We start from the raw sequence: 22270 nt of genomic DNA on the forward strand, positions 1-22270 counted from the left end.
AAATCAATCACACACACACTTATATATATAGTAGATATTGTTAGATGATCTCCTAAATTTATATCTATGAGTCGAGTCGATACGACGTATAAATACGATGAAAACTTATATTTTTAACATTAAAATCAATATTTTTTATGAGTCGAGTCGAAAAAAATTCAAGCTCATGAAATTGACTCGTGAGATTGTCTCATTAAAGTTTTTGTATTATATAAAAAAGCTAATTAAACCAACTCTGTAAAATCTTACTAAAAATTCCCATGACAAATATCTATTAACTTCTCGTATTTTCAAATCTAGAATACATATCCTTATATTTTTAAATTTTGAACGCACACACCCTTCTCCACATTGTTTTCAAGAATATGTGTATTCAAAAGTTAAAAATACGAGGAGTAAGATTTTCAACAATCTCGAGATTTCGCAAAGCTAATGTATGTAATTAATCCGTATATAAATAGTAGAAATATTCACAATTATAACAACTTTCTCAAAATACATGTATTCAAAAGTTAAAAGTACCAAGAGTCAGATTTTCAACAATCTCGAGATTTCGCAAAGATAATATATGTAATTAATCCGTATATAAATAGTGGAAACATTCACAATCATAACAACTTTCTCAACATAACTGGATAAATATAACATCAACAATACTAACATATGAAACTGTATAGGTACATTTATGCAGAAACTGCAACATCATATGTTTCATCAAACCGTGTCTTTTCTTCCAGCAACCCTTTTCATTACAAGAATGTATTGTCAGACCCCCCACGATCTATCGTCTTGTTATGAACGAAGAATGTAAAATATCAAACAAACTACAACATTCTGAGATCATTCATCTTCATACTGTCTCTATGAGGAGATCATCACTGAAAGTGATGAAGTATTTCTGTGCTTACTGATGAGTGTAAAACAGTCTGTGCTAATAAAACCGAAGGCTTCATCCACAAAGCGATCGAGGTGCCTACTGGAACAATTAAGTTGTCAGCATTTTCCTGACAGGACGTTTCTGAATATGAACATACCCAACCTTGAGGTGCAAAGAATGTGCGTCTTTTATCAAGAAACGAGGGAACAATAAACATCCATCATCCTGCGTGTCTTGGAGAACCAGCTTCAAGCTTCAGCACTTTTTTCTATCACTCACTGTCATCTCATTAAAACCAGTTTGAAACGCTGAAGTCTCTTAGCTTTCTGAGATGTTTTTCCATATCTTCCCTGGTTTTAGACCACTCTTCCTTCTCTATCACTGTCGTTGGATCGTCCCTCTCCTCCTACAAATGAAGAAACGGATATCTGTCAGTTAATTTAGAAAGGAAACATGGGAGAGTCAGGTAACAAGTTGCATCAGTTTCGAATAGTGACCGATCGAATTATTTTAAAGGAGTTCCCGCTATCTCGAACGACCAACAAGTCATTCTTTCTATCTCGATCTCTTCCTTCCGGGACTGTCACCTGAAGAAAGATAATAGTATCATATCAAGCTCGTAAATTGCAGATACAATAAAATGGGAGATATATATTTGGGTGTACGTAGATCGATTACACTATATATTAAGCAAGAGACTTTAAGAGGTTATTTGGTGTATCACCAAGGATTGGTCATTTTGGCCTGTTCACCAATTCAAGTTACCAAAATGAATACTTCTGGTCTTTTAGATGAAGTCAAAATTTAAATTTAATTTTTCATCCACTATTATTTAAAATTATTAAAAAAATTTAATGTTCCTCTTTTAATCTATTTAACTGAAATAACAGCATAAACGAGAATAATTTGGACCAAATAATTTATAGCACACAACTATCGTATATGCTACTGAAATCATCAGGAGACACCGTTGAACCTCTTGATGATTCGTATTATGTATTTTAATCATTTCAGAATTTTCACAATGAAACAGAACCTAACAATTCAGAAGGCACAGCAAATTTGAAGGTCCTTTTTAAAGGAGCCAAGTGTCTTAATAATGCCACTTCAAACAGAAAGAAAAAGAGAGAGCATTTAAAGATAACCAGCCTACCACAACTCTTGCCCTGGTGATTGATTTGGTTTTAGAATCAATAACATAGATCTCCTCAAAATCCAGTACAAATTCAGGATCACCCAACCGGCGATTCCTATAGTGTTTCACCAAGAAAACCTGCAAAAGAACATGATTCGTGCTATGCCCGGAAGACAAGATTCAATGCAGACCACTAATATTTCCACTTAAGAGTGGACACATCGATGAATGTCAGGACTGTGGACATGCACAAAACAAAGGAGCGAATGATAAAAACCCGACTTTAAGACTGTATATCCTCGATGGATGTCACCAAGCATGATTTCATAAATCAACAACATCCACAGTCTTCGTTAAATTTACTAACTAATAACGTGTCAGGCAAAGGAGAGCACCTACTGAAGTACGATTAAAAGAATGTATGCTCAATGCAAGACACCAAACATGAGCTAAGAACCACGATTTTGTAAACCAGCGACGTCCACAAACTTTGTCATATTTACTTACCAACTGGCATGTCACGCACTTCGTTGCCATTTTAAAAGCCCATCAAACTTAACAAGAAAAGAAAACTTAAAAAGTAGCGTGATCACCATCAACTTCAGAAGAAGTGCAAAGGATATGCAGACAGCAATAGCTAAATACATAATTAGTCCGGATCCTACCCAACACCATTTGAAATTAAAACTACATCTTGTGGATAGATTATGTTACCACAACATAGGTACATTAAAATTTTTAGTACTTGAATAACGAATTGAATGTTTTACTTAAAAGACATAAAAGACTGAAAATATGATGTTTTGCTCAGACCTTGAGGACTTCCTTCTCAGATTTATACATGGGGTCTCTGGGTGCATCAATAGGTGGCTCTGTTACATTATACCATCCATAATCACTCTGTGCACATCGAATGTACTGCATGCCATGGTTGTAAATAAGTCAAGAAAAATTACCACAGCGCAACACATGAATTAGGCCAAACAAGACTGCATATTTTAAAAAACTATTAGATACCTTTTGAGGCATTGGTGCAAAAACCTTAGGGATAGAGTATACATCTGTGTCTGGTGGAGTAACATACATCTACACATGACCAAAAAATATTATAGTTACGTCGAAAAGGGTGGATTCAATGTGGTTGTACCAACTCAAAATAAGACAGAACAATAAGAATTAAACCCAAACAAAAATAAAACTATGAAGGTAATCATATAACTAGCCTAGTGCAAAATCACGGAAGAAGTATCAATGTTCCAAAGAAATAGTTTGATAGGATTAAGCTTGTTCGAGGCTGGCACCTCCTACAATGGGGAGTAGAGAGTAGAGAAAAGCAGTTCAGCGAGAAACTGTTTTTATCAATACACCTTCTCATCGGTTTATGTGCTTCACACCCCTATTTATACTTTCTTGTCAAGTAACCAACTCTCTTTTTACTCTTCATTATTCTATTACTTACACATACTCACGTACATTTCTTATTTAACTCGCACTTATTTATTTGCAACTACATAATCCACCAACTTTGCTGGAATGCTCCTCATTCTTCTATTTCTCTTGCTTTGAAGTTCTTCTCTAGTTGTATCATTACGTTTCTAGTGAAGCAGCACCTTGTCCTCAAGGTGAAAAGTAGGAAAGAGCTTGACAAACACCACCATAACTTCGCATGAAGTCTCCTCCATTTGGCAGACCCTCCCATTGCACTAAAATCTGCAAAACTTCGACAGAACCCCTCTTGATTGTGTGAGACCCCACGACAACCAAAGGTGTCACCGCCGGTTGATTGTCCTCAGCCAAGGTTGGAAGAGACAGTATGGTTACTTGCTCTGGATTGGGGCAAAGCTTCAGAACAGAAACATGAAAAACAGCAGGAATTTTACAGTGCTCCGGAAGTTCAAGCTTATATGCAACAGCGACAATCTTCTACATGATTTTAAATGGAACATGAAAACGTTTACTAAGCCTAGCGAACTTTTTCCCAGACACCTAAATCTACCGGTGAGGTTGTAAACGAATATAGCACCACTGTCCAACCTCAAAACAAACCCCTCGGTGATGACTGTCTGCAGAAGCTTTCATTCAGGCTTGGGCCATCTGTAAATTGGCAAGGACAGAATGCGACATCTCATCTCAATCAACCAACCACTGACCCACCGCTTCGATATCCGAAAACCCCGGAATACACGAAGGAGAAGGAGGTGGAGGTTTACCAAAAACCACTTCAAAGGGGAGACATATGAATGGCAGAATGATAACTCGTATTATGGCAAAGCTCGGCCAAAACTAAATACTTCACCCACTGATGTGGCTGCTCCATACAAAACCCTGCAAGTACTGCTCAAGACATTTATTCAAAACTTCTGTTTGACCATAGGATTGCGGGTGATAGGCACTGAACATCTGTAAAGAGGTGCCACTATTCCGAAATAACTCTGGCAAAAAACGGCTTAAAAAACTGGATCCCGATCCGACTCAATAGTCTAAGGAAAAGAATGATGTTTAATTTAACAACAATATCTGTAAAAAGCAAAGCCACCTGCAAGGCTGTAAAGCCCTCACGCAAAGGCCCAAAATGGGCATATTTAGACAAGCGATCCACGACCACTAAAATAACCGAGAAACCATTCAAACTTGGCAAGCCCGTAATAAAGTCCATTGAGACATCCTCCCAAATATTAGACGGAATCGGTAGGGGCTGCAATAATCCTTGTGGCTTAGAAGGATTATATTTGACTTGTTGACATATATGGTAGTGGGTAACATAAGCCCGGGCATCTTTATCCATATTCTCCCAGTAAAACGCACGCCCCAATCCGGACGGAGTCTTTTTAACACTTGCATGACCTGCCAAAGGACTATTATGGAACTCGAAAAGCACTTTTGTTTTGAGGGGTGAGCTGGGGTTAAGGCAAATGTGCTGGTGTCTGTAAACCAACCCATCACAGCATTGGTAAAGGGAAGAGCGTGGGTCAGAATTAGAGGATTTCTTGAGTAAAGCAGTATAGAAGGGATCCAACAAAACTTCAGAGCGAATTTCGGAAGTAAGACGTATTAGAGGGGAAGTGATGGCAAGGAAAGATTGGGTCGGGTGTCTCCAAACTCATGAGACAAGGCATCCGCAACAATATTAGTTTTGCCCGGTTTGTATTGGATATCAAAATCAAAGCCCAAAAGCTTGATCAAATATTTTTGTTGCTCCGGTGTGTGGATTGCTTGGTTAAGGATGTCACGCAAGCTTTGATGATCGGTGAGAATGGTAAAATGGTGGCCGAGGATATATTGACGACATTTGGAAACAGCTTGCGTGACCGCAAACAGTTCTCGAACATAGGTAGAGGCTCTAGCCATTCGATGAGAAAGCTATTTACTAAAATAAGCAATGGGATGGTTATGCTGAAATAGAAGAGCCCCGATCCCACTTCCTGAAGCATCAGTTTGAAGCTGGAAGGGAACAGAAAAATCTGGCAGAGCAAGAATTGGAGTTTGAGTTAAGGCGAGCTTGAATTATCAAAAGATGTTTGGACCGTTGGAGACCAAGAGAACTGATCTTTTTTAAAAGATCAGTGAGAAACGAAGCAATATGTGCATATCCTTCAACAAACCGCATATAAAACCCTGTTAATCCCAAAAAACCATGAAGAGCCATCAAGGTGGTTGGGTAGGTCAATGTTGAATGGCCACGATTTTGTTAGGGTCTGGTTTGACTCCTTTAACAGAAAGGATATGACCCAAGTAATCAATAGAAGTTTGGGCAAAAGAAAATTTAGAGCGCTTGGCAAAGAACGAGTGTTGTCTTAGACAAGACAACACCAAGTTTAAGTGGGTAGGTGGTCAGTAATAGTCTTGCTGAAAACCAGAATATCATCGAAAAAGACGATGACAAATTTACGAAGAAACGGCTGGAACAGAGAGTTCATCGAGGCTTGAAATGTTGAGGGTGCATTGGTAAGGCCGAAAGGCATTACGACAAATTCGTAATGGCCCTCATGAGTGCGAAAGGCAGTCTTATGAACATCTCGGGGATGACCCCTGATTTGGTGATACCCGGAACACAAATCAATTTTGGAAAAAATGGAGGCCCCATGAAGTTCATCTATGGTTGGAATAGAGAAACGATCCTTAATAGTAACTTGGTTTTAGGCTTTATAGTCGACACAAAAACGCCACATTCCATCTTTCTTTTTTACTAAAAGGACGGGCGAGGAAAAAGGGTTATGACTGGGATGAAAGACCCATGACAAAAGCATTTCTGACACTAATCCTTCAATCTTAATCTTTTGAGAATGTGGATAATGGTATGGCTTAACATTGACCAGGTTAGAATTTGGGATAAGATGGATGTGGTGATCAATGGCTCGGAAAGGGGGTAGTGCTTTCGGTTCATAAAATACATCTCTGAACAAGTCAAGCAAGAGAGAAAGCTCTTGAGACTGAGGAAGTACCTCAACGGTAAAGGTCGTCTCCGCCACTAAGAAAACAACTGGAAACAACTAGAAATAGCCTCCGTATTTGACAAACGGCGGAGTTGAGTGAATTGAACTTGTTGCCATTGCAACAAATTGTCCCCCTTGCAACCGCACCATCCTATTCTCCCTCAAAAACTCCATATACAATTCCTTATAATCCACCGTAATTCTGCCCAGCAACTCTAACCATTGGACACCCAATAGCACTTTTGCCCCTTGAAGTTGGAGGACATAACAATCAATGAGAAAAGTCTTCGAGAATTTGGACCCCAGGACAGTAGCCATTACACGTAAGAGTTTAACCATTCCCTACCAAAACCTTGAAGTTTGGGGAATTAAGAATGGGTAATTTCAAGAAAATCGCAACCCGTTCTTGTATAAAATTGTGCGTGGTGCTCCCTCCATCCACAAAATTCTTGACACAAAGACTACAAATCTGACCTCGAAAACGTAATGTCCGAGGAGACACTTGTCCGGCCATTGCGTGGAGGCTAATCTCAGGTATAACAACAGTAGTATCTGGTAGTTCTTCCACCTCTACCTTGATTCCTCCAATTCATCATCAATCATAAAACAAAACAGTTTGCCTTGACACCGATGTCTGAACGAGTGTTTTTCATCACAATTATAACAGAGGCCCTTGTCCCTTCGGGCGGCCATCGGTCAGGGATAGCTTCTTAATGAACAATGGTGGTTTTGCTCAAGCACCCCCTATTGCAGCAATTAATAAAGGGGTAGGTAACAATGGCAGAAGAGTCGAGGCCTTAGAGTTGTGCAAAAATCTCTCCTGTTTGGAACATTCACTCCCCACTCGCCACTGGGACTTAACCTCCATGATCTTATCCTCGAATACATGTGCTAACCCCATAGCCTGAACCAAAGTCTGAGGTTTATACACATGCACCTCCTTGCGTAAATCATGTCGTAAACCCGAAACGAAACAACTAATCAAAACATGTTCCGGAATTCCCAAACTCTTGTTAGACAATTGCTCAAACATGTACTGATAGCCCGCTAGTGAACCAGATTGTACTAACTTGCACAACTTTCCAAAGGAATCCTCAAATTCAGAAGGTCCAAAACATTTCTCAACAGCAACTAAAACTCGGACCAAGTGTCCAATAATTGATTTTTATGCATCCAATCGTACCAATCAAGCGCATCCCCATCCAAATGAAAAGAGGCAATGACCAAACGCTGTGCATCGGAGGTATTATAGAAGTCAAAATACCTCTGAATTCGAGAAATCCACGCCGAATTATTGGCGCCAGAGAAACGCGGAACCTCTAATCGCATGGATCGCAGTGATGAATTGCCATCAGAAACGTTCACAGAACCGGGCTGCTCGGTTTGTAATTTCACCGGTGACTGGAGTGACTACTCCGTCACATGGGGTGTATCCCGACGAATGTACTGATCCACCTTCGCATCTATTGTTTGCAATCCAATTGACAGATCCTTCATCGAATTGGTGAGCAAATTGATGCAAGATGCTTGATTGTCGTGCGTTGTAGCTAACTTGGTGAGAATTTCATCGATTTTTGCTTGTTGTGTTCCGTCTGTCGTGACCGCAAACTCAACGAGAGCACCTTGATAGGATTAAGCTTGTTCGAGGCAGCCAACCTCCTAGCACCTTCTTATAGGTTTATGTGCTTCAAATCCCTATTTTTACTTTCCTGTCAAGTAACCAACTCTCTTTTACTCTTACATTATTCTATTACTTACACGTATTCATGTGCATTTCTTATTTAACTATCACTTATTTATTTGCAACTACATAATCCACCAACTTTGCTGGAATGCTACTCATTCTTCTATTTCTCTTGCTTTGAAGTTCTTCTCTAGTTGTATCAGAATTCCTTCTGTTAATTCGATTTATTACTCTACCTAAACATTGGCATTCTTTTGATGAAATAAATCCATCATGAGGATCAGGTACATACTTAAAAATCAACCTTGACCACGCCACATATTGAAAAAATTCTACTTTCATTCATGGAAACTAATGCTCTTGGATAAAAGTTTCTATTTTACAGCCATAATTCTCGAAAGATCTTGCAAAATCACAGTTCAAACAAAAAATAAGTAGCCAAGAGGCATGAAGCAAGCAAGATTCAGATTTTTACCTACGCCAGCACAATTAGAGAATTCCTTAACAAGTCCCAAAAATAAGCATTCGAATCAAATCAACCTGCGATTTATCAGCACATCATACAAAACTCGAGTGCATTATTACCTCTCTAAAGTCATACACATCATTATCAGGATCAGGAGGCTTTCTAATGAAGAAGTCACAATCCAACAGACAGATTTTGTGGAACTCGTCTTCATTAATCCGGTAATCGACTATTTTATCCGAGTCCCAACCCTGGGTATACACGAAACTCTTGCTATCCACCATTGCGATGTCATCATCTCCGCCATGTCCCGCCATGCCGGCAGCCATGGTAGCTGCGGTGTCGTAATCAATATCAAAATCCTTCTTATTGTCAACCTCCTCCACCTCGTCCTCATCCATGTCGTAGTCTTCCAGACCTCCACCGTCGGCATCTCCGTCGTCAGCCCAAGCTCGGAAGTCTGGTCTGGAAGATACGAATTCAAGCCTCATGGAGTTAAATTTCCGGAGCCTGGTGGAATTAAGTGCGATTAAGCGCGACGAGGGTGGTGCAGCAAAGACCATGCGGTTATACGACGGCATGGTAGGCGATAAAAGGAGGAGAGCGGCGGCGCTCATGGTGCTGGAGAGCGGCGGCTCGTAGCAAGTTCGGGTGGATTAGATTTTATCTGTCAAGATATATTATTGCGCGACGTTTAAAAGCATATAATTCATCCATGAAAATAATTATATTTTATATCAATAATTTTTTCATATTTATAATAAAAAATAATACTGTTAACATAAAAATTAATATTTTTTTATGGATGACCCAAATAAAATATATGTCTCACAAAATACGATCCGTGAGACCGTTTCACACAAGTTTTTATCATTATAAATATGGACCTACTAATCCATCTCACAAGTCAAAGTTAAAGATATATGATACTGTCTCATATGATATATATATATATATATATATAATTTTTGTGAGATAGTTTTACACATTAATTTTTGTGACATGAGTTTTCTAATCGATCAAACTCATTTTGTATATCAAAAATATAATTTTCACTATATAATCGTCGACATATCTTACAATATAAATTTACAAGACTGTTTCACAATAACCTTACCAAAAACATATTATTATGTAATAATTTATTCATAATTCTAAAAAAATTTACTTCAAGCTTTATTTATGAAATAACAAGAAACTTATTAAATATAATATCCAATGCTTGGACTTAAAACTTGTTTTTTTTTTTTTTCTTTTGAGCCAATATTAAACTTTTTTTTAAATCAATTACTAAATGATAAATAGGCTAATGCAAAAATGCAAGGTTCTAAAAAACGTGAAGCGTTCCGAAGCGTGGATGTCGAGCTCCAAACTTTTCAAGCTTAAACGAGATTAACACATGCTTAAGCGTGAAAAAGAGTTTTTTATTTTTAGTGAAATTGAAATTAACTCAAAGTAATAAATAGATAAAATAATACATAAATATGATAAATTTAAGTTTGATACATTAATTCTCGTATTTATAAAAGCATAAAAATCTCAAAATTGTAATCTTTAATTGTTTTTGTAACAAGATCACATTAAAAAATGCTAAATATTTGTCAAATCATTATCAGACATGCTTAATCATAATTAAAATTTAAAAATAAACATCTAAATTATAAACTTAATTTATTATTTTAAAATAAAAAGACATATCTTTAAAATAAAAATTTTAAAAATAAATAGATGTGATTAATTGTGTTTAAGCTTACTTGATTAAACGTCTTAATTACGTTTATTCGGTCAAACTACAGTTTAATCGTTTTTTTTTCCTTTTCTTCGAAGCGGGGCGTTTTTGTCTTAAACTTCCCTTAAGCGGGCTTTTTAGAACAGTGCAAAAATGTCAAGAAATTTTTTTTCTTTTGCTAGAAAAAAAATTAAATTCTACCAATTTTTTAAAATAGCCTAGAACCCTATAATCAAAATTGGCCTTAATATAAGTTAATTAATTAAATTAATCGTATATTAAATTCCTAAAAATTAATTTATTTTTGTAAAAAATTTCATTTAATTTCATTCAGTAAAAAATAATATATATGTCCATTTATTTAATTTTAAATATTAAAATATAAATATAAGCAAAAAAATTGAAAATGGAGAATTGGAATTCTCAAGTAGCATAGATAAACACAAGAAGATGAAGATGACATGGAAGAAAACTCAAAGCAACTCTGCAAGAAAACGGAAGATTCTCGACCCAAATCTTCCCTTTGATTACGCTACTTCCGATACTGATACGAGTGCTGCAGCTGAACCTCTGGAAGAATCCGAAGATTCTCGAAACCACGGCGATGGTGGTGGTGAAAAAACGAAGAATACTGCGCAAGAATTTGAAGCTCAAGGAAATAAGCTTGCTGAGGTGATCTTTTTTTGTTTTGGTTGCTTTTGGGCATATGGGTTTTGCGTGTTTCGATCTCTGTTGTGCTGTGTTTTGATTTGGGATTTGTTGTTTGATGCAGTGTGTGGGGGATTTCTGTTTGTTGGAGTGATTGTGTGTGTGGGAACTGAGAAATATTTGAATTTGAAGTGGGTATTTGATCTGTTTTGATTCTGAATTGAATGAGTAGGCTTGTGCTTGAAGTCTGCTGTGACGCTGTCATGTTAAAATATATTTCAACTTGAGTATTGTTTACAAAAGAATTCAAATTTGAATTCAAAAGCTGCAGATTTCTTGTCACCTATCACAGTTCTTGTCGGTATTCTTAAGTTCGGTTGTTTTCAAATTTTGCCTCCGTTAAACTGATTACGATGCCTGGAAATCATATTCAGTTAGTTTGGCAAATTGTCAGTAACCAGCTGGGTGAAACCAAATTTTCCTGTCAAATAATGTCCGGTGGCACCGAAATTGTTTGGTCTAAGTACTTGAAAGAGGTGCTTGATATTGCTAATAATTAGAAATTATTAAGCTTTGTTGTACATTATCTTACAGGGTAATGTTTTGATTCAAGTGTTGATTTGCTGTCATATCATATCATAAGCCAAAACCAATCGAGCTGAACTGTTGCACATCTTTACCTAGAAGCTGCTGTGCAATTTCTTGTGGTTGAATGATGACTGGTGGACTTGTTTCTCCCTATGAACAGTTCTCTTCGAAGAAATTTTGCATCTCTGTGTCTGAGATAGACAAGATATTGTGTGTTTATTCATTTTTATTCTCACACAGCACAGTTTTGATTCCTCGCCTATTTAGATATCGCCTTGTTACGTTATTCATTGGATCAAAATTTGTCCCCTTTGTTGTTATACAGGAAGGAAAATATCGCGAAGCTCTTTCTAAGTGGGAGACGGCAATTACTTTGATGCCGGGGCGTGCTGTTTTACATGAACAGAAAGCACAGGTTCTACTTGAACTGGGAGATGCGTGGAATGCTTTGAAGGCTGCAGCTCGTATGTCGCCTTTTCTCCCTTCTACTTCTATCGTTCTCATTTTCATTCACCTGCAAGTCACACTACTTTTTTTTATATATATAATAAACGATATTTTATTAAATAATTAAAATCTTTTAATTACAATGAGTGAACCAGTGATCCACTTGCGACAAAAGGCTAAACAGACATTGATCATATTAACAATACACAAAAGTCCATTCTCTCAACAAATCTGAGATTGAGACATTCTCAAACTATATATGAGACTCAATCCAAGTAGATACTTGATCTTTTCCCAGCACTCTTCACTATTGAAGCAAAGAATACTAGTCATGTTACAAATTTAATGGGGGTTGAATTCGTGTGAACACCATTTGCTGTTTGAGATAAACTATAATGAGATTTGGAATTGGTTACATCAACTTGGAATAAATCTAGATAAATCCATGCCTTTTAACTAGTGATTTGTCCTCCGATAACAGGAGCTGCTGAATTGGAACCAACATGGGCTGAGGTACACTATTTGAATCTGCCTCTTTTTTTTGTTTCTTTTTACTGAAGTTGTTGGGGCTGACAAAATTTCGAAATTTCCATTGGTATTCCTTCTTCTCGATGATTTTCGTAAAAAAACAAAAAAATTGGCTTTGAGGAGACATCACATTGATAATATTTCAACTTCAGTTTACCTTCAAATGCGTACCACTCAAATTAAATCCTCCTGTATGCATGGAAAACACCATTAAGATTGCATCCAAAAGTTTAGGTTTCAATTAAAATATTGCAGACCACACATCACTAATCTCTTTGTCAACCAACCTCGAAACTATCTTCTTGCGCATTCTGTAATCAACTGTGGAATACGCCGTCGAGCTTGAGAAAAAATCTCTGTCGATGAATTACTCATTATTGTTCAGTCTACATAATGGTTGAATATCAATGATGCCATCACCTTTATTTTAACAAATATATACTTGATAGTTTCACTAGCTTTCTAACGTTTCGAAGTTGGATCTTCGATGACCTTCCTCCAGGATGATAATTAGCTGAAATGTTATATCTGCTGTGTGTGTTGTACATGCATCTATCATATATACTGAGTTGTTTATCCTATATATTATGAATAGGCATGGATTACTGTTGGGAGAGCGCAATTAAACTTTGGGGAGCCCGATTCTGCCATTGAAAGCTTTGACAAAGCATTAGCTATTAAGGTATGACATGAAGATTTTACTGAAGTTTTTGGGCTTTCTTTCCATGGCCATTGATGCACATCAAGATCCTTGCTGTTTTGAATATGAAAAACTGATCCCTTAGAAAAATCACGTAGAATGATTAACTTGAATGCTGTTTTATGTGTTGTAACATTCATTTCTTAAGCAGCCTGATTTCGAGGATGCTAAGGATGATAGGAAGACTGCATTACATCTAGTAAAGAGAAGAAAACAGCTTCACTCGACGAGTTTGAGTTCGCACGAAAGTCGTTTTCTTGTTGGAGATCAAGGCTAAAAGATCTTTTTCCTCGACTACTCCCGGTTGTTGAAACGGGGTTGTCAATTTAGAGTGGTGTAGATGAATTTGAGGAGTATAGATTACAGTGACATTTTGTTAGAAAACCATGATGATAATCAATGGATTCTTCTTTCTTATTTTCTTTTTTAAATTGGGAAAATAATCAAGTTATTCTCGCTTCCCTTTCCTCATCTAAAATTTGTTATTCACACGATTTACTCTTTTGGAGAACTCTCACTGTTAGAGAACTAAGCTGTAACCATACAGATTGAATTATCAATTGGATTTGCTGATTACAAATTCAATTATCTGGACTTCGTATTTGATTGAATGATTTGAAATCAATGAAATTCAAACTCCGCTCAAATCCATCACTTAGGTTTGGGAAAATATTTTTAAGTATTAAATTTTTTTTTTCAATGTGCTTTTGCGTAAAACTTTCTGAATTCATTAATTTTTCAAACATTTAGATTTCAAATCCATATTTTCAAAAATTCCAATAATTAATACAACTACAACCTTGAAGAATTCAGTGACATCTAAACCAAAACGAGCTAAAAAATTTGTTGTCTTTGAAGCAGGTTTACTTTCAAATGCCAACTTACAATGAAGAAAGTTTTCCATTTGACGCCCCCCCCCCCCCCCCCCCCCCCCGCCCCCGTCTTTTGCAAAAATCACGTGAGTATCAGACTACCAATCAAATGCAAAGGAGATGATGATCCTCAAAATAAAGGAATGCTCAAGAAAATCTGTCATTTTACAACTAGAAACATCAGTTTTTGTCTGAAATCGAAAACCCTGCACCATATTCAGAAAAGGAGCACGCACCACAAAGTACCACACCTAAATCAATCTCACAGTACCTCGTTATGACACAGTTTGCCAGTAATCGTCGCCCATGGAGAAAAACAGGATCAAATCTATACCAGAATTTGTAGCCGAAGCCAGTCCATCTACCAATCCGCAAAAATGTTAAAAGTTGCTCCAATGATGCAGGTACGACACATGTGTACACTTTAACTACATTATGAAACTTCTTTGTCAGCCCAAAAAACACGCCCTAGTTTCATATGCTCATTTAGCTTTCAACCCCATTGCCCCCAGATTCTCCTCGTAATTCAGAGTTTTGGCTGCATTTAAAAGCATATCTACACCACCAGATTTCTGGGAAGTCTTGTCTACCTTTATTTTTCCATCCAAGGCCCTCTTCTTCAAGTTATTTTGCAGGTTCTGATGTAATTTTTTAGCTTTGCGGACACGCTGAATTCCAGCATCGCATTTTCTGCAGAACCATTTTCCTCTGGGTATGTCGAAGCGAGGTGGGTTCATGCAGTACGTATGATATGCATGATCACACCCATCACAAAGAACAATCTTATCATCATCTCGATCAGTGAAGCAAGTTCTACACAGACAAGAAGGGCAATACCAGCAGTGACCGTAAGAGATCAACTGCTTGCTTGTCAAGCATTTTGTGTGGTAAAACTTGTGAGGACAGAAGGGATTGCCACATATCTTGTAATCCTCTACTCTTTTGATCACAGTTCTACACACCTTGCACTGTGTAATCCGTTTACTCCTTTCATTTGCAACTATTTCAGTTGAACTTTCTTCCAATTCCTCTGGTGTTTCCTCATACAGAAACTCATCCTCTTCGTTGCCATCAAATGAAGCGTTGAGCCTCTCACAGACTACGCAGTTGTTATGTAGAGATTCTATTCCCTTTGAAGTACAGTTGGCACAATACCAGCTTTTAACGGGAATTTCTCTAACAGCAGGCTCAACACAACAGATATGATATATCTCCTCACATGAATCACAAACTAGACCATTTCTTCCATCGGCCTTCTCCCCACAGCGCCTGCAGGTATGAACTTCATCAAGAGCATGGGCCGCTGTTCGCCACTGCTTAGTGTGTGTGTCATATTCTTGAGCAAGGTGCTGTCAGAATAAAAAATTGGAACATAATGCATTTCGGCAACCATCCAAACATCAAGAACATAGCAGTTTCCCATAATTTTTTAACCAGTTATATTTCACAACTTTAGTTTGAACACCATTTCTTTAACAAGGATTTAGTATACATCACGATGTCAAATCATTTCAACAACAGAATCAAAATAAACAAGCAATACAGGTAAAACTCTATGTATATATCTCATAATACCTTTTGCAAACACAACCCAAAAAAATCTTCATCGGGGCATACTGCTTGGGAGCGTAGAAACAATAAGAAAAATCAAGAGTATGAAACAATGAAAAATTAGATAAATTCTCCATGTTGTAAAAAACTGAATTTTCTAGGCAAACAATCGCCAGCCACTAAACTAACACAATGAAATGCTCTAGAATATATACTGGAATACAGAATATTCAACTTTTATGATGGAAAAGTACCAATCACCACAACCATCATATTTTGTTATTTACTACTATTGTTTGGTAATATAAACAGAAATCATATGAACGAAATAAAATAACATTAACGTGGGATTAGACAGTAAGAAGAGTGTTCCTCTGTCACATTAAGTTCTATTGAAAAGAAAAAGGCATTAGAAGAAAAGGAAAAAAAATCATTAAAAAATAAAAGGAAAAAAGCAATTACCTCAGGTCTTCCACCCTCGGAAATGTTGTGTGCTGAACTCCCAGCCTGAGAAAATGAAAAATTACAAGTCAAACCAAGGATGTTAAATATGCAGGGATAGTAAATAAACAGTGCTCCTCTCTCAACTCCAATTACATTAGGAGGAAAAAGGTAATAGAACAAAAAAGAAAAAACCATCCAAAAATAAAAGAAGAAAAAAAAGGGAATAATACCTCATGTCTGCCATCCTCAAAAATGTTGAGTTCTGAACTGCCAGCCTGAGAAAATGAAATATATAAGTTAAAAAAGGACGTCAAAGAAGCAAGGAAGTAAAATTAAGAGATTGAAATAACAAACATGCGTAAAACTAAGTATATTCAAGCCAACTCAACCAACCCGTTCTTGAAAAGATGCCATTGTTTTTTCTGAAAGGCACTTTGCAAGGGCAACCATATTAGTGCCGACATTTTGAAGCCTTGTCCATACCTACAAAATGAAGTCCGCACTCGTAACTGAGAACTAAAGCATATTAGTCAGACTAAGAAATATCAAGTCCACAATTGGGCATGCCATATATATAAATAATGCACGTTGACTTTTCATATGCACCAAGAAATAATAAGTTTTGATTGAACATTGATCTTTCATAAATCTTCCATTTTAACATAGGAAACCAGCCTTTACATATAGAGCCATTATAGTATTACTTGTCGCCATTGGAACCACCCATCATAAAAGAAATGCAAAAACACTTAACTTTCAAAGTACAAGATATCATCCTTCCCCACCAAGAACTGAGTTTGGATGGGTATTGGCATTAACAAAGAAAAAATAAAAAATCCACAATAAGGTCAGGGAAATTCAACACTATCTCTAGGATACCTTCTCAGCTAAAATTGTAAAAATCAAACGAAAAATTTTGTAACAGTCAGTGGCTATCTCTAGGATACCCTCTCAACTAAAATTGTAAAAATCAAACAAAAAAGTTTGTAACAGTCCGTAGAAATATTTTCTCAAGAGTCAGGTATACACCCAGTTTTTCCCAGACACTCGCACACAAGGAGTGAAAGAGTTTAGCAAAGATAGCCATCCTGGGCGCAATTAAAATATCAGCTATTCTTTATGCAGAGTTCATTGTTAGAAGTCAAGATATAAACATTCATTGCAGTTACATAGTCACTAACTTTCAGAAGAAAACCTGTTGGATATCCGAATGAAATAATACAGGTGAACTTTCATATGCTTTCTCCTTCATTCTTGAGTTTATGTGACTCAAATCAAGTAGCTTTTCAATCTTCATTCCTTGAAAATTTTCAAGCAGTAAACTGCATAATTGTGAAAACTTTTCTGACTCTATAATTTCAGAAAGTGTGGACCGGCAGAGCTCAGTGACCGAGTGATGATTCAATGCATTTACCGATCCATTGGATGACATAATTCGACTTGTATGGGATTCCTTGTGGAGACCATCACAAATTGAACCAATCTGAAAGGTGTATTTCTCCCTGTTTTCACAATATAGTGCAGATTTCTGCATGGAAAACCGTATAGTTAGTTTAGATCTTTATTATATAAAGGATGAACTAGCTTCCATCTCCAGCATATTTCTGCAGTTTGAAGCCGGTGGTATAGAAGTACGCAATTCAGTGACCAGAATGCAATGCAACTTGAAAATATCTTAAACAGTTGAAAATATCCAATCCACGATTCTTTTCCAAATCACAAATGCATTTTGTCAATATGACAACTGCTACAATTAAAAGAATAGTTTCTAAAAACTGAATATACGTAAGTACCTTAACATCAGATCTGCTATCAATTCCTGGATGAAACGCAATAGCTTCGTGGATGCAACTTCTCAAACCATCTTCACCCTCTAATGACTGATATATTTGCTGTAGAATAATATCTCTTGGGTGCTTGAGTGAGCAATTATTGGAAACATTTTCACACGAATGCTTCTGAAAAGAGCCAATTTGATCTAATATATTATTCATTGACTGCAAAAATCAAATGAAGAACACTCAGAATAAACACAGCAGATAGATAAAAAATAAGAATATTCGCACAAAAGGGAAAAAAATTCTCAGAAAACCAAAAACATGCAGAAACATCAAAAAAAAATTTGTAACATCGCATTCTCACAAAAATGAATATGTCAAACTAAACAAATTGATGCCTCATGAAGTAACCCACATTCAACATGGAACGAACTATAGTTCAAGACATAATTGAATTACAACCCCAAGAATGTAGTTAACTGTTGAATGAGCATTGTTCGCTCACAATTGAGCCCAAAGATAAAGAACCATGACATTTTCTGTACTTCAAGCCTTGTATTTTTATTCTAGAATTCTAGCATGTGGCTGTCACATGAATTCAGGAAAAACACATGCAAATAGAAAAATTGTACAAGGTACAGAAAGGGAAAAAAATCAAGTAGATAGGGAGAGAATAGATGGAAAGACATCAAGAAGAAATGCTTATTTCCAAGTAATTTGTCATTCAAGCTGTTTACTCATAAAGATATAGAATCTTCAATAAAACGGCAATCAATTACCAGTTGCACTTTACACACATGACAAATTACGGGCTTATGACGACAATTTAATTAATATCATGTCGAGAAACAATTAAAAAAAGACATTTGACCAGTTTATACGTCTTCCAACATGAAATTACAAAAGTATATCCTTCGCAACTTTTTTTATCATGAGTGCAAAAACATGTTTAATTTTGAAGGAGCTAAAAAAAATTCAAGTTTTCAGCATCTACATCATATACAGCTTCTTGAGAATATATTTAAGCATCTTCAATAAAACGACAATCAATTACCAGTTGCACTTCATACATATGACAAATTACAGGCTTATGATAATAAAAATGTCAGAAGCGTAAGGAAAACCCCCGAGCACAAAAATAAAAATAGCTGTCCGATCTGGACTACTTTGCAGTTAACCACCATATCCAGATCCATATCCTGAGCATGTGACAAGCTGCACGTGACATTATGGGCTGCCAAATGATGTCTACTTAACAAAAGAAGTTGAGGAACTTGCCACATTCAAACTCGAGCTTAACATTTACTCACCATTAAACCATTACAATTTTTCGAAAAAAAATTAACCTGCGTAAGGAACAATGTATTGCTCCGCTAAAAGGTGAAATTATAATGTGTTTTCAAACTAAATCAATAGTTAACTCATCATTTACTAGTTACAAGAATTAGACTAAATGGTAGTGCAATACAGCAAACATTACTACTTTCTTGGGTGCTTTAAGTTAGCAGGGATTTCATACATTAGAACATGTATTTCAGCCAAATTTCTTTCACCAGATGATGAAGTTAAAATTCTCAAATACACTTCAATTCTAAAGGTGAATTACAGCAGGAGAGCAACAGCATAAACCATGAAAAGAATTATTCAAATTTATTTAATATTAGAAGATCTCTGAAATAATACATGTATGATAATTTATCACATCTCTCTTCACCATATGAAAATGCTAACATAGTCGTCGTCTCAAGAAACAAAAACTAAAATAGGAAGTAAATTAGACAAAAATTCACCCAGCCATCTTTCTTGCACTGACATTAATGCTGAAATCTTCGTAGAATTTTTTCAATTCTCTAAACAAAATTGTCAAAAAGAAAGCCAGACACAAACATTTTGAGATGACAGCATTGAAAGAAAATATTCCTGGCATTAAAAGATTGAAACATCCCAGTAATTGGCACAAGCAATTTTCATTTTTAAGCAACTTTTCCATCTAAGTTGAAGCTATTGAATACAAAGATGGTGGTGTACGAAACAAATGGAAATGTGGAAAAGAGATAATAATTAATGTAGTGTACGCGGCCTTTTCAAAAGAATCGTCCAAACCATAAATTACTCATGCATCTTACATTATTGCTGGCGTTATTCAGTGCAAAAAATCGTTGAAAATAGTTCTTACATAAACAACTGAAAGGTAAGAGCAAAAATTAAGACCACAAGAAGTGTCTTTCAAAATTTTAACTTCTAGTACAGGCAGAAAAGGCAACATAAATAACAAAAGACAGAGGACTGTAAAACTCAAATAAAGAGAAATATCCACACCTTATGGATGAAGTGACTGGTAGAATCACTCCAAATCTTCCCACCCTCATGAATGTCGGTATGTTTTCGCCTCTTGTAAGTAATCATACTATCATCTACCAAAACCGATGAGCCAGTTTCAACATCCATGGTAGCAACGCCATTTGCTTTCTCAGAAACCATCTTTGGCACCATTACCCTACTCTTAAAAACAGTATCGTCCCCACAATCAATTATTTCTCTCACTATATCAATCATGCTTATACATCACTTAACAACAACCAAATTAACGATTCAGCTCAAGAACTGGAGTCTTGTGGCCACAAATCCACTCTCATTGCATCAAACAAACTCGAATTTCCTGTCAATTTCGCAACTTGACACAGCACAGCCAATTAAGGGCATAAACTAGAACCCCCCCAAAACGAAGCAGTTGAATTCCAACTTGAACAAAACTACTTCAAAAAAACCACAATTCAAGCATAAAACACGGGTAAAAACACGAATTTAAAAACTTATCTAGCGAGGGAGGAACTTACAGGAGATGGAGAGAGCACGAGAATTCACACGTTAAAATTTGGAACCCTAGATAGGATGCGCGTTAAATTTTGAAAATGAGAGGGACTTTTCGCACTGTGTGTGGGAAAAAACAATTTTATCGCTACTTTTCACGGCCTTTTTCAGTTTTCTTGACCGGTAACCGGAGAACCCAGGTGTCAAAATTCCGTTGTGATTCTACCCAAACGGACACGTGTCGGTTTTATAAACCAAACATAATCCTCTCCATTAAATTTTTCATTTTTAAATAATTTTTGTGTAAAACTTTTGATAGATTATAATAAAATATAAAACTTTGAAAGAAAAATTTGATAATTATTTCTTTTGTTTTATGGTGATATGACTGTTTTTAAAATTTAAAAATATAGATGAAGATAAACATATAATTTATTAGGATATGATAGTATTGGATAAGACACGTATTTATTTAAAAAAAGCAAAAACTTGTGTGAGACGGTCTCACGAATAGTATTTTATGAAACAAATCTCTTATTTGAGTCATCCGTGAAAAAAATTTAATTTTTATACTAAGAATATTACTTTTTATTGTGAATATTGGTAGAATTGACCCGTATCACAGATAAAGATTCATAAGACCATCTCACAAAAACTTACTCTAAATAAATTATATAAAAATATAATGTTTTTCTTGATTTTGTAAAGGGTATTTTGTTTATAAAAAAAATCAAGACACCAAATTTTGTTACTTCAAGAACCTTAATTAATAAATAGCTAGTTTGCACATGTGGTGCATATGTGTACAGTTTTTTTTATAATTATCGAGAGACTGAAGTAAAATTTGACAAATTATCGAGGGACTAAAGTGCTATTTGAATTGTTGTAATTAAAAAAATAAAAACAAAGGTATTTGTTGAAATTAAAAAAATAAAAATAAAATTTAATATTGGTGTCACACAAAGACAAAATTGGAAGAGCCAAAAACAGACCAAGACACCGTTTTTGTCTCTATTATAGAGATTTTTAATAATATAGTATAGATAATATAGTATAGATATATTGTAGATGGTATCGTCGTATCGATATATATACTAGTGTTCCAACTTATGTTTTATATGTTTATTAGATATTTTTTATAATTAATTTGTTTTTATTAAACTAGGGGTAATATCATAATTTAGTAACTTGCTTGAGTATGCTGTCGGTCTAGGGGGGTAAGGCTTGATAATAAACCAGTAAATATATTCATACAATGTAGTTTTATATTTGTAAATGATAAATTTTTTTATATTAGATATAATAATATCATTTTTATTTAATATTGTGTTTTTTTAATCACTAATTTATTACTCTTTGTTTGATTTTTTTTTTTTTGAAAATTTTTTAATCACTAATTTATTACTCTTTGTTTGATTTTTTTTTTAAAAAAAATGGTAGTTATGGGTAAAGTATTCTGGACAAAAAAATTGGCATGATATGGCTTACTATTCATACCTCAATATTAACACAAAATTTTTGTGAGATGGTTTCATTAATCGATTTTATAAGACATGTCTCATATTTAGGTCATCCATTA

The 22270-nt window shown here is 35.7% G+C and overlaps 3 protein-coding genes across 10 annotated transcripts; 1 reads left to right on the top strand and 2 right to left on the bottom strand.

Annotated features, from left to right (window-relative positions):
- Positions 1–636: 636 nt before the first annotated feature.
- On the bottom strand, positions 637–9282 carry LOC142520050 (PLASTID TRANSCRIPTIONALLY ACTIVE protein 6, chloroplastic). Its single transcript, XM_075623004.1, has 6 exons — positions 8715–9282; positions 3030–3098; positions 2826–2930; positions 2031–2150; positions 1375–1464; positions 637–1283 (listed from the first exon to the last, which is right to left on the bottom strand). Exons 1-6 carry the CDS (start codon positions 9210–9212, stop codon positions 1167–1169), a joined length of 999 nt encoding a protein of 332 aa, XP_075479119.1. The 5' UTR covers positions 9213–9282; the 3' UTR covers positions 637–1166.
- Positions 9283–10723: 1441 nt separating this feature from the next.
- LOC142521248 (uncharacterized) lies at positions 10724–13724 on the top strand. 2 transcript variants are annotated; one of them, XM_075624474.1, is made up of 5 exons: positions 10724–10996; positions 11886–12024; positions 12489–12520; positions 13131–13217; positions 13384–13724. In XM_075624474.1, exons 1-5 carry the CDS (start codon positions 10775–10777, stop codon positions 13510–13512), a joined length of 609 nt encoding a protein of 202 aa, XP_075480589.1. In that variant the 5' UTR covers positions 10724–10774; the 3' UTR covers positions 13513–13724. The 2 variants fall into 2 exon arrangements, with proteins under 2 accessions (XP_075480589.1, XP_075480590.1); XM_075624475.1 differs by having other exon boundaries at positions 13387–13724.
- Positions 13725–14182: 458 nt separating this feature from the next.
- Positions 14183–20818, bottom strand: LOC142520130 (PHD finger protein EHD3). Of its 7 annotated transcripts, none has more exons than XM_075623124.1 (8): positions 20200–20811; positions 17896–18099; positions 17566–17630; positions 17298–17520; positions 16496–16585; positions 16333–16377; positions 16121–16165; positions 14183–15456 (listed from the first exon to the last, which is right to left on the bottom strand). In XM_075623124.1, the coding sequence occupies exons 1-8, from the start codon at positions 20434–20436 to the stop codon at positions 14590–14592; spliced, it is 1776 nt and encodes a 591-aa protein (XP_075479239.1). In that variant the 5' UTR covers positions 20437–20811; the 3' UTR covers positions 14183–14589. The 7 variants fall into 7 exon arrangements, with proteins under 7 accessions (XP_075479239.1, XP_075479241.1, XP_075479240.1 ...); XM_075623126.1 differs by having other exon boundaries at positions 14184–15456; positions 17298–17630; positions 20200–20377; positions 20718–20818; XM_075623125.1 differs by having other exon boundaries at positions 14184–15456; positions 17298–17630; positions 20200–20382; positions 20718–20811.
- Positions 20819–22270: the final 1452 nt, after the last annotated feature.

Source organism: Primulina tabacum, chromosome 12 (assembly GCF_025594145.1).
Source record: "Primulina tabacum isolate GXHZ01 chromosome 12, ASM2559414v2, whole genome shotgun sequence".
Lineage (NCBI taxonomy): Eukaryota > Viridiplantae > Streptophyta > Magnoliopsida > Lamiales > Gesneriaceae > Primulina > Primulina tabacum.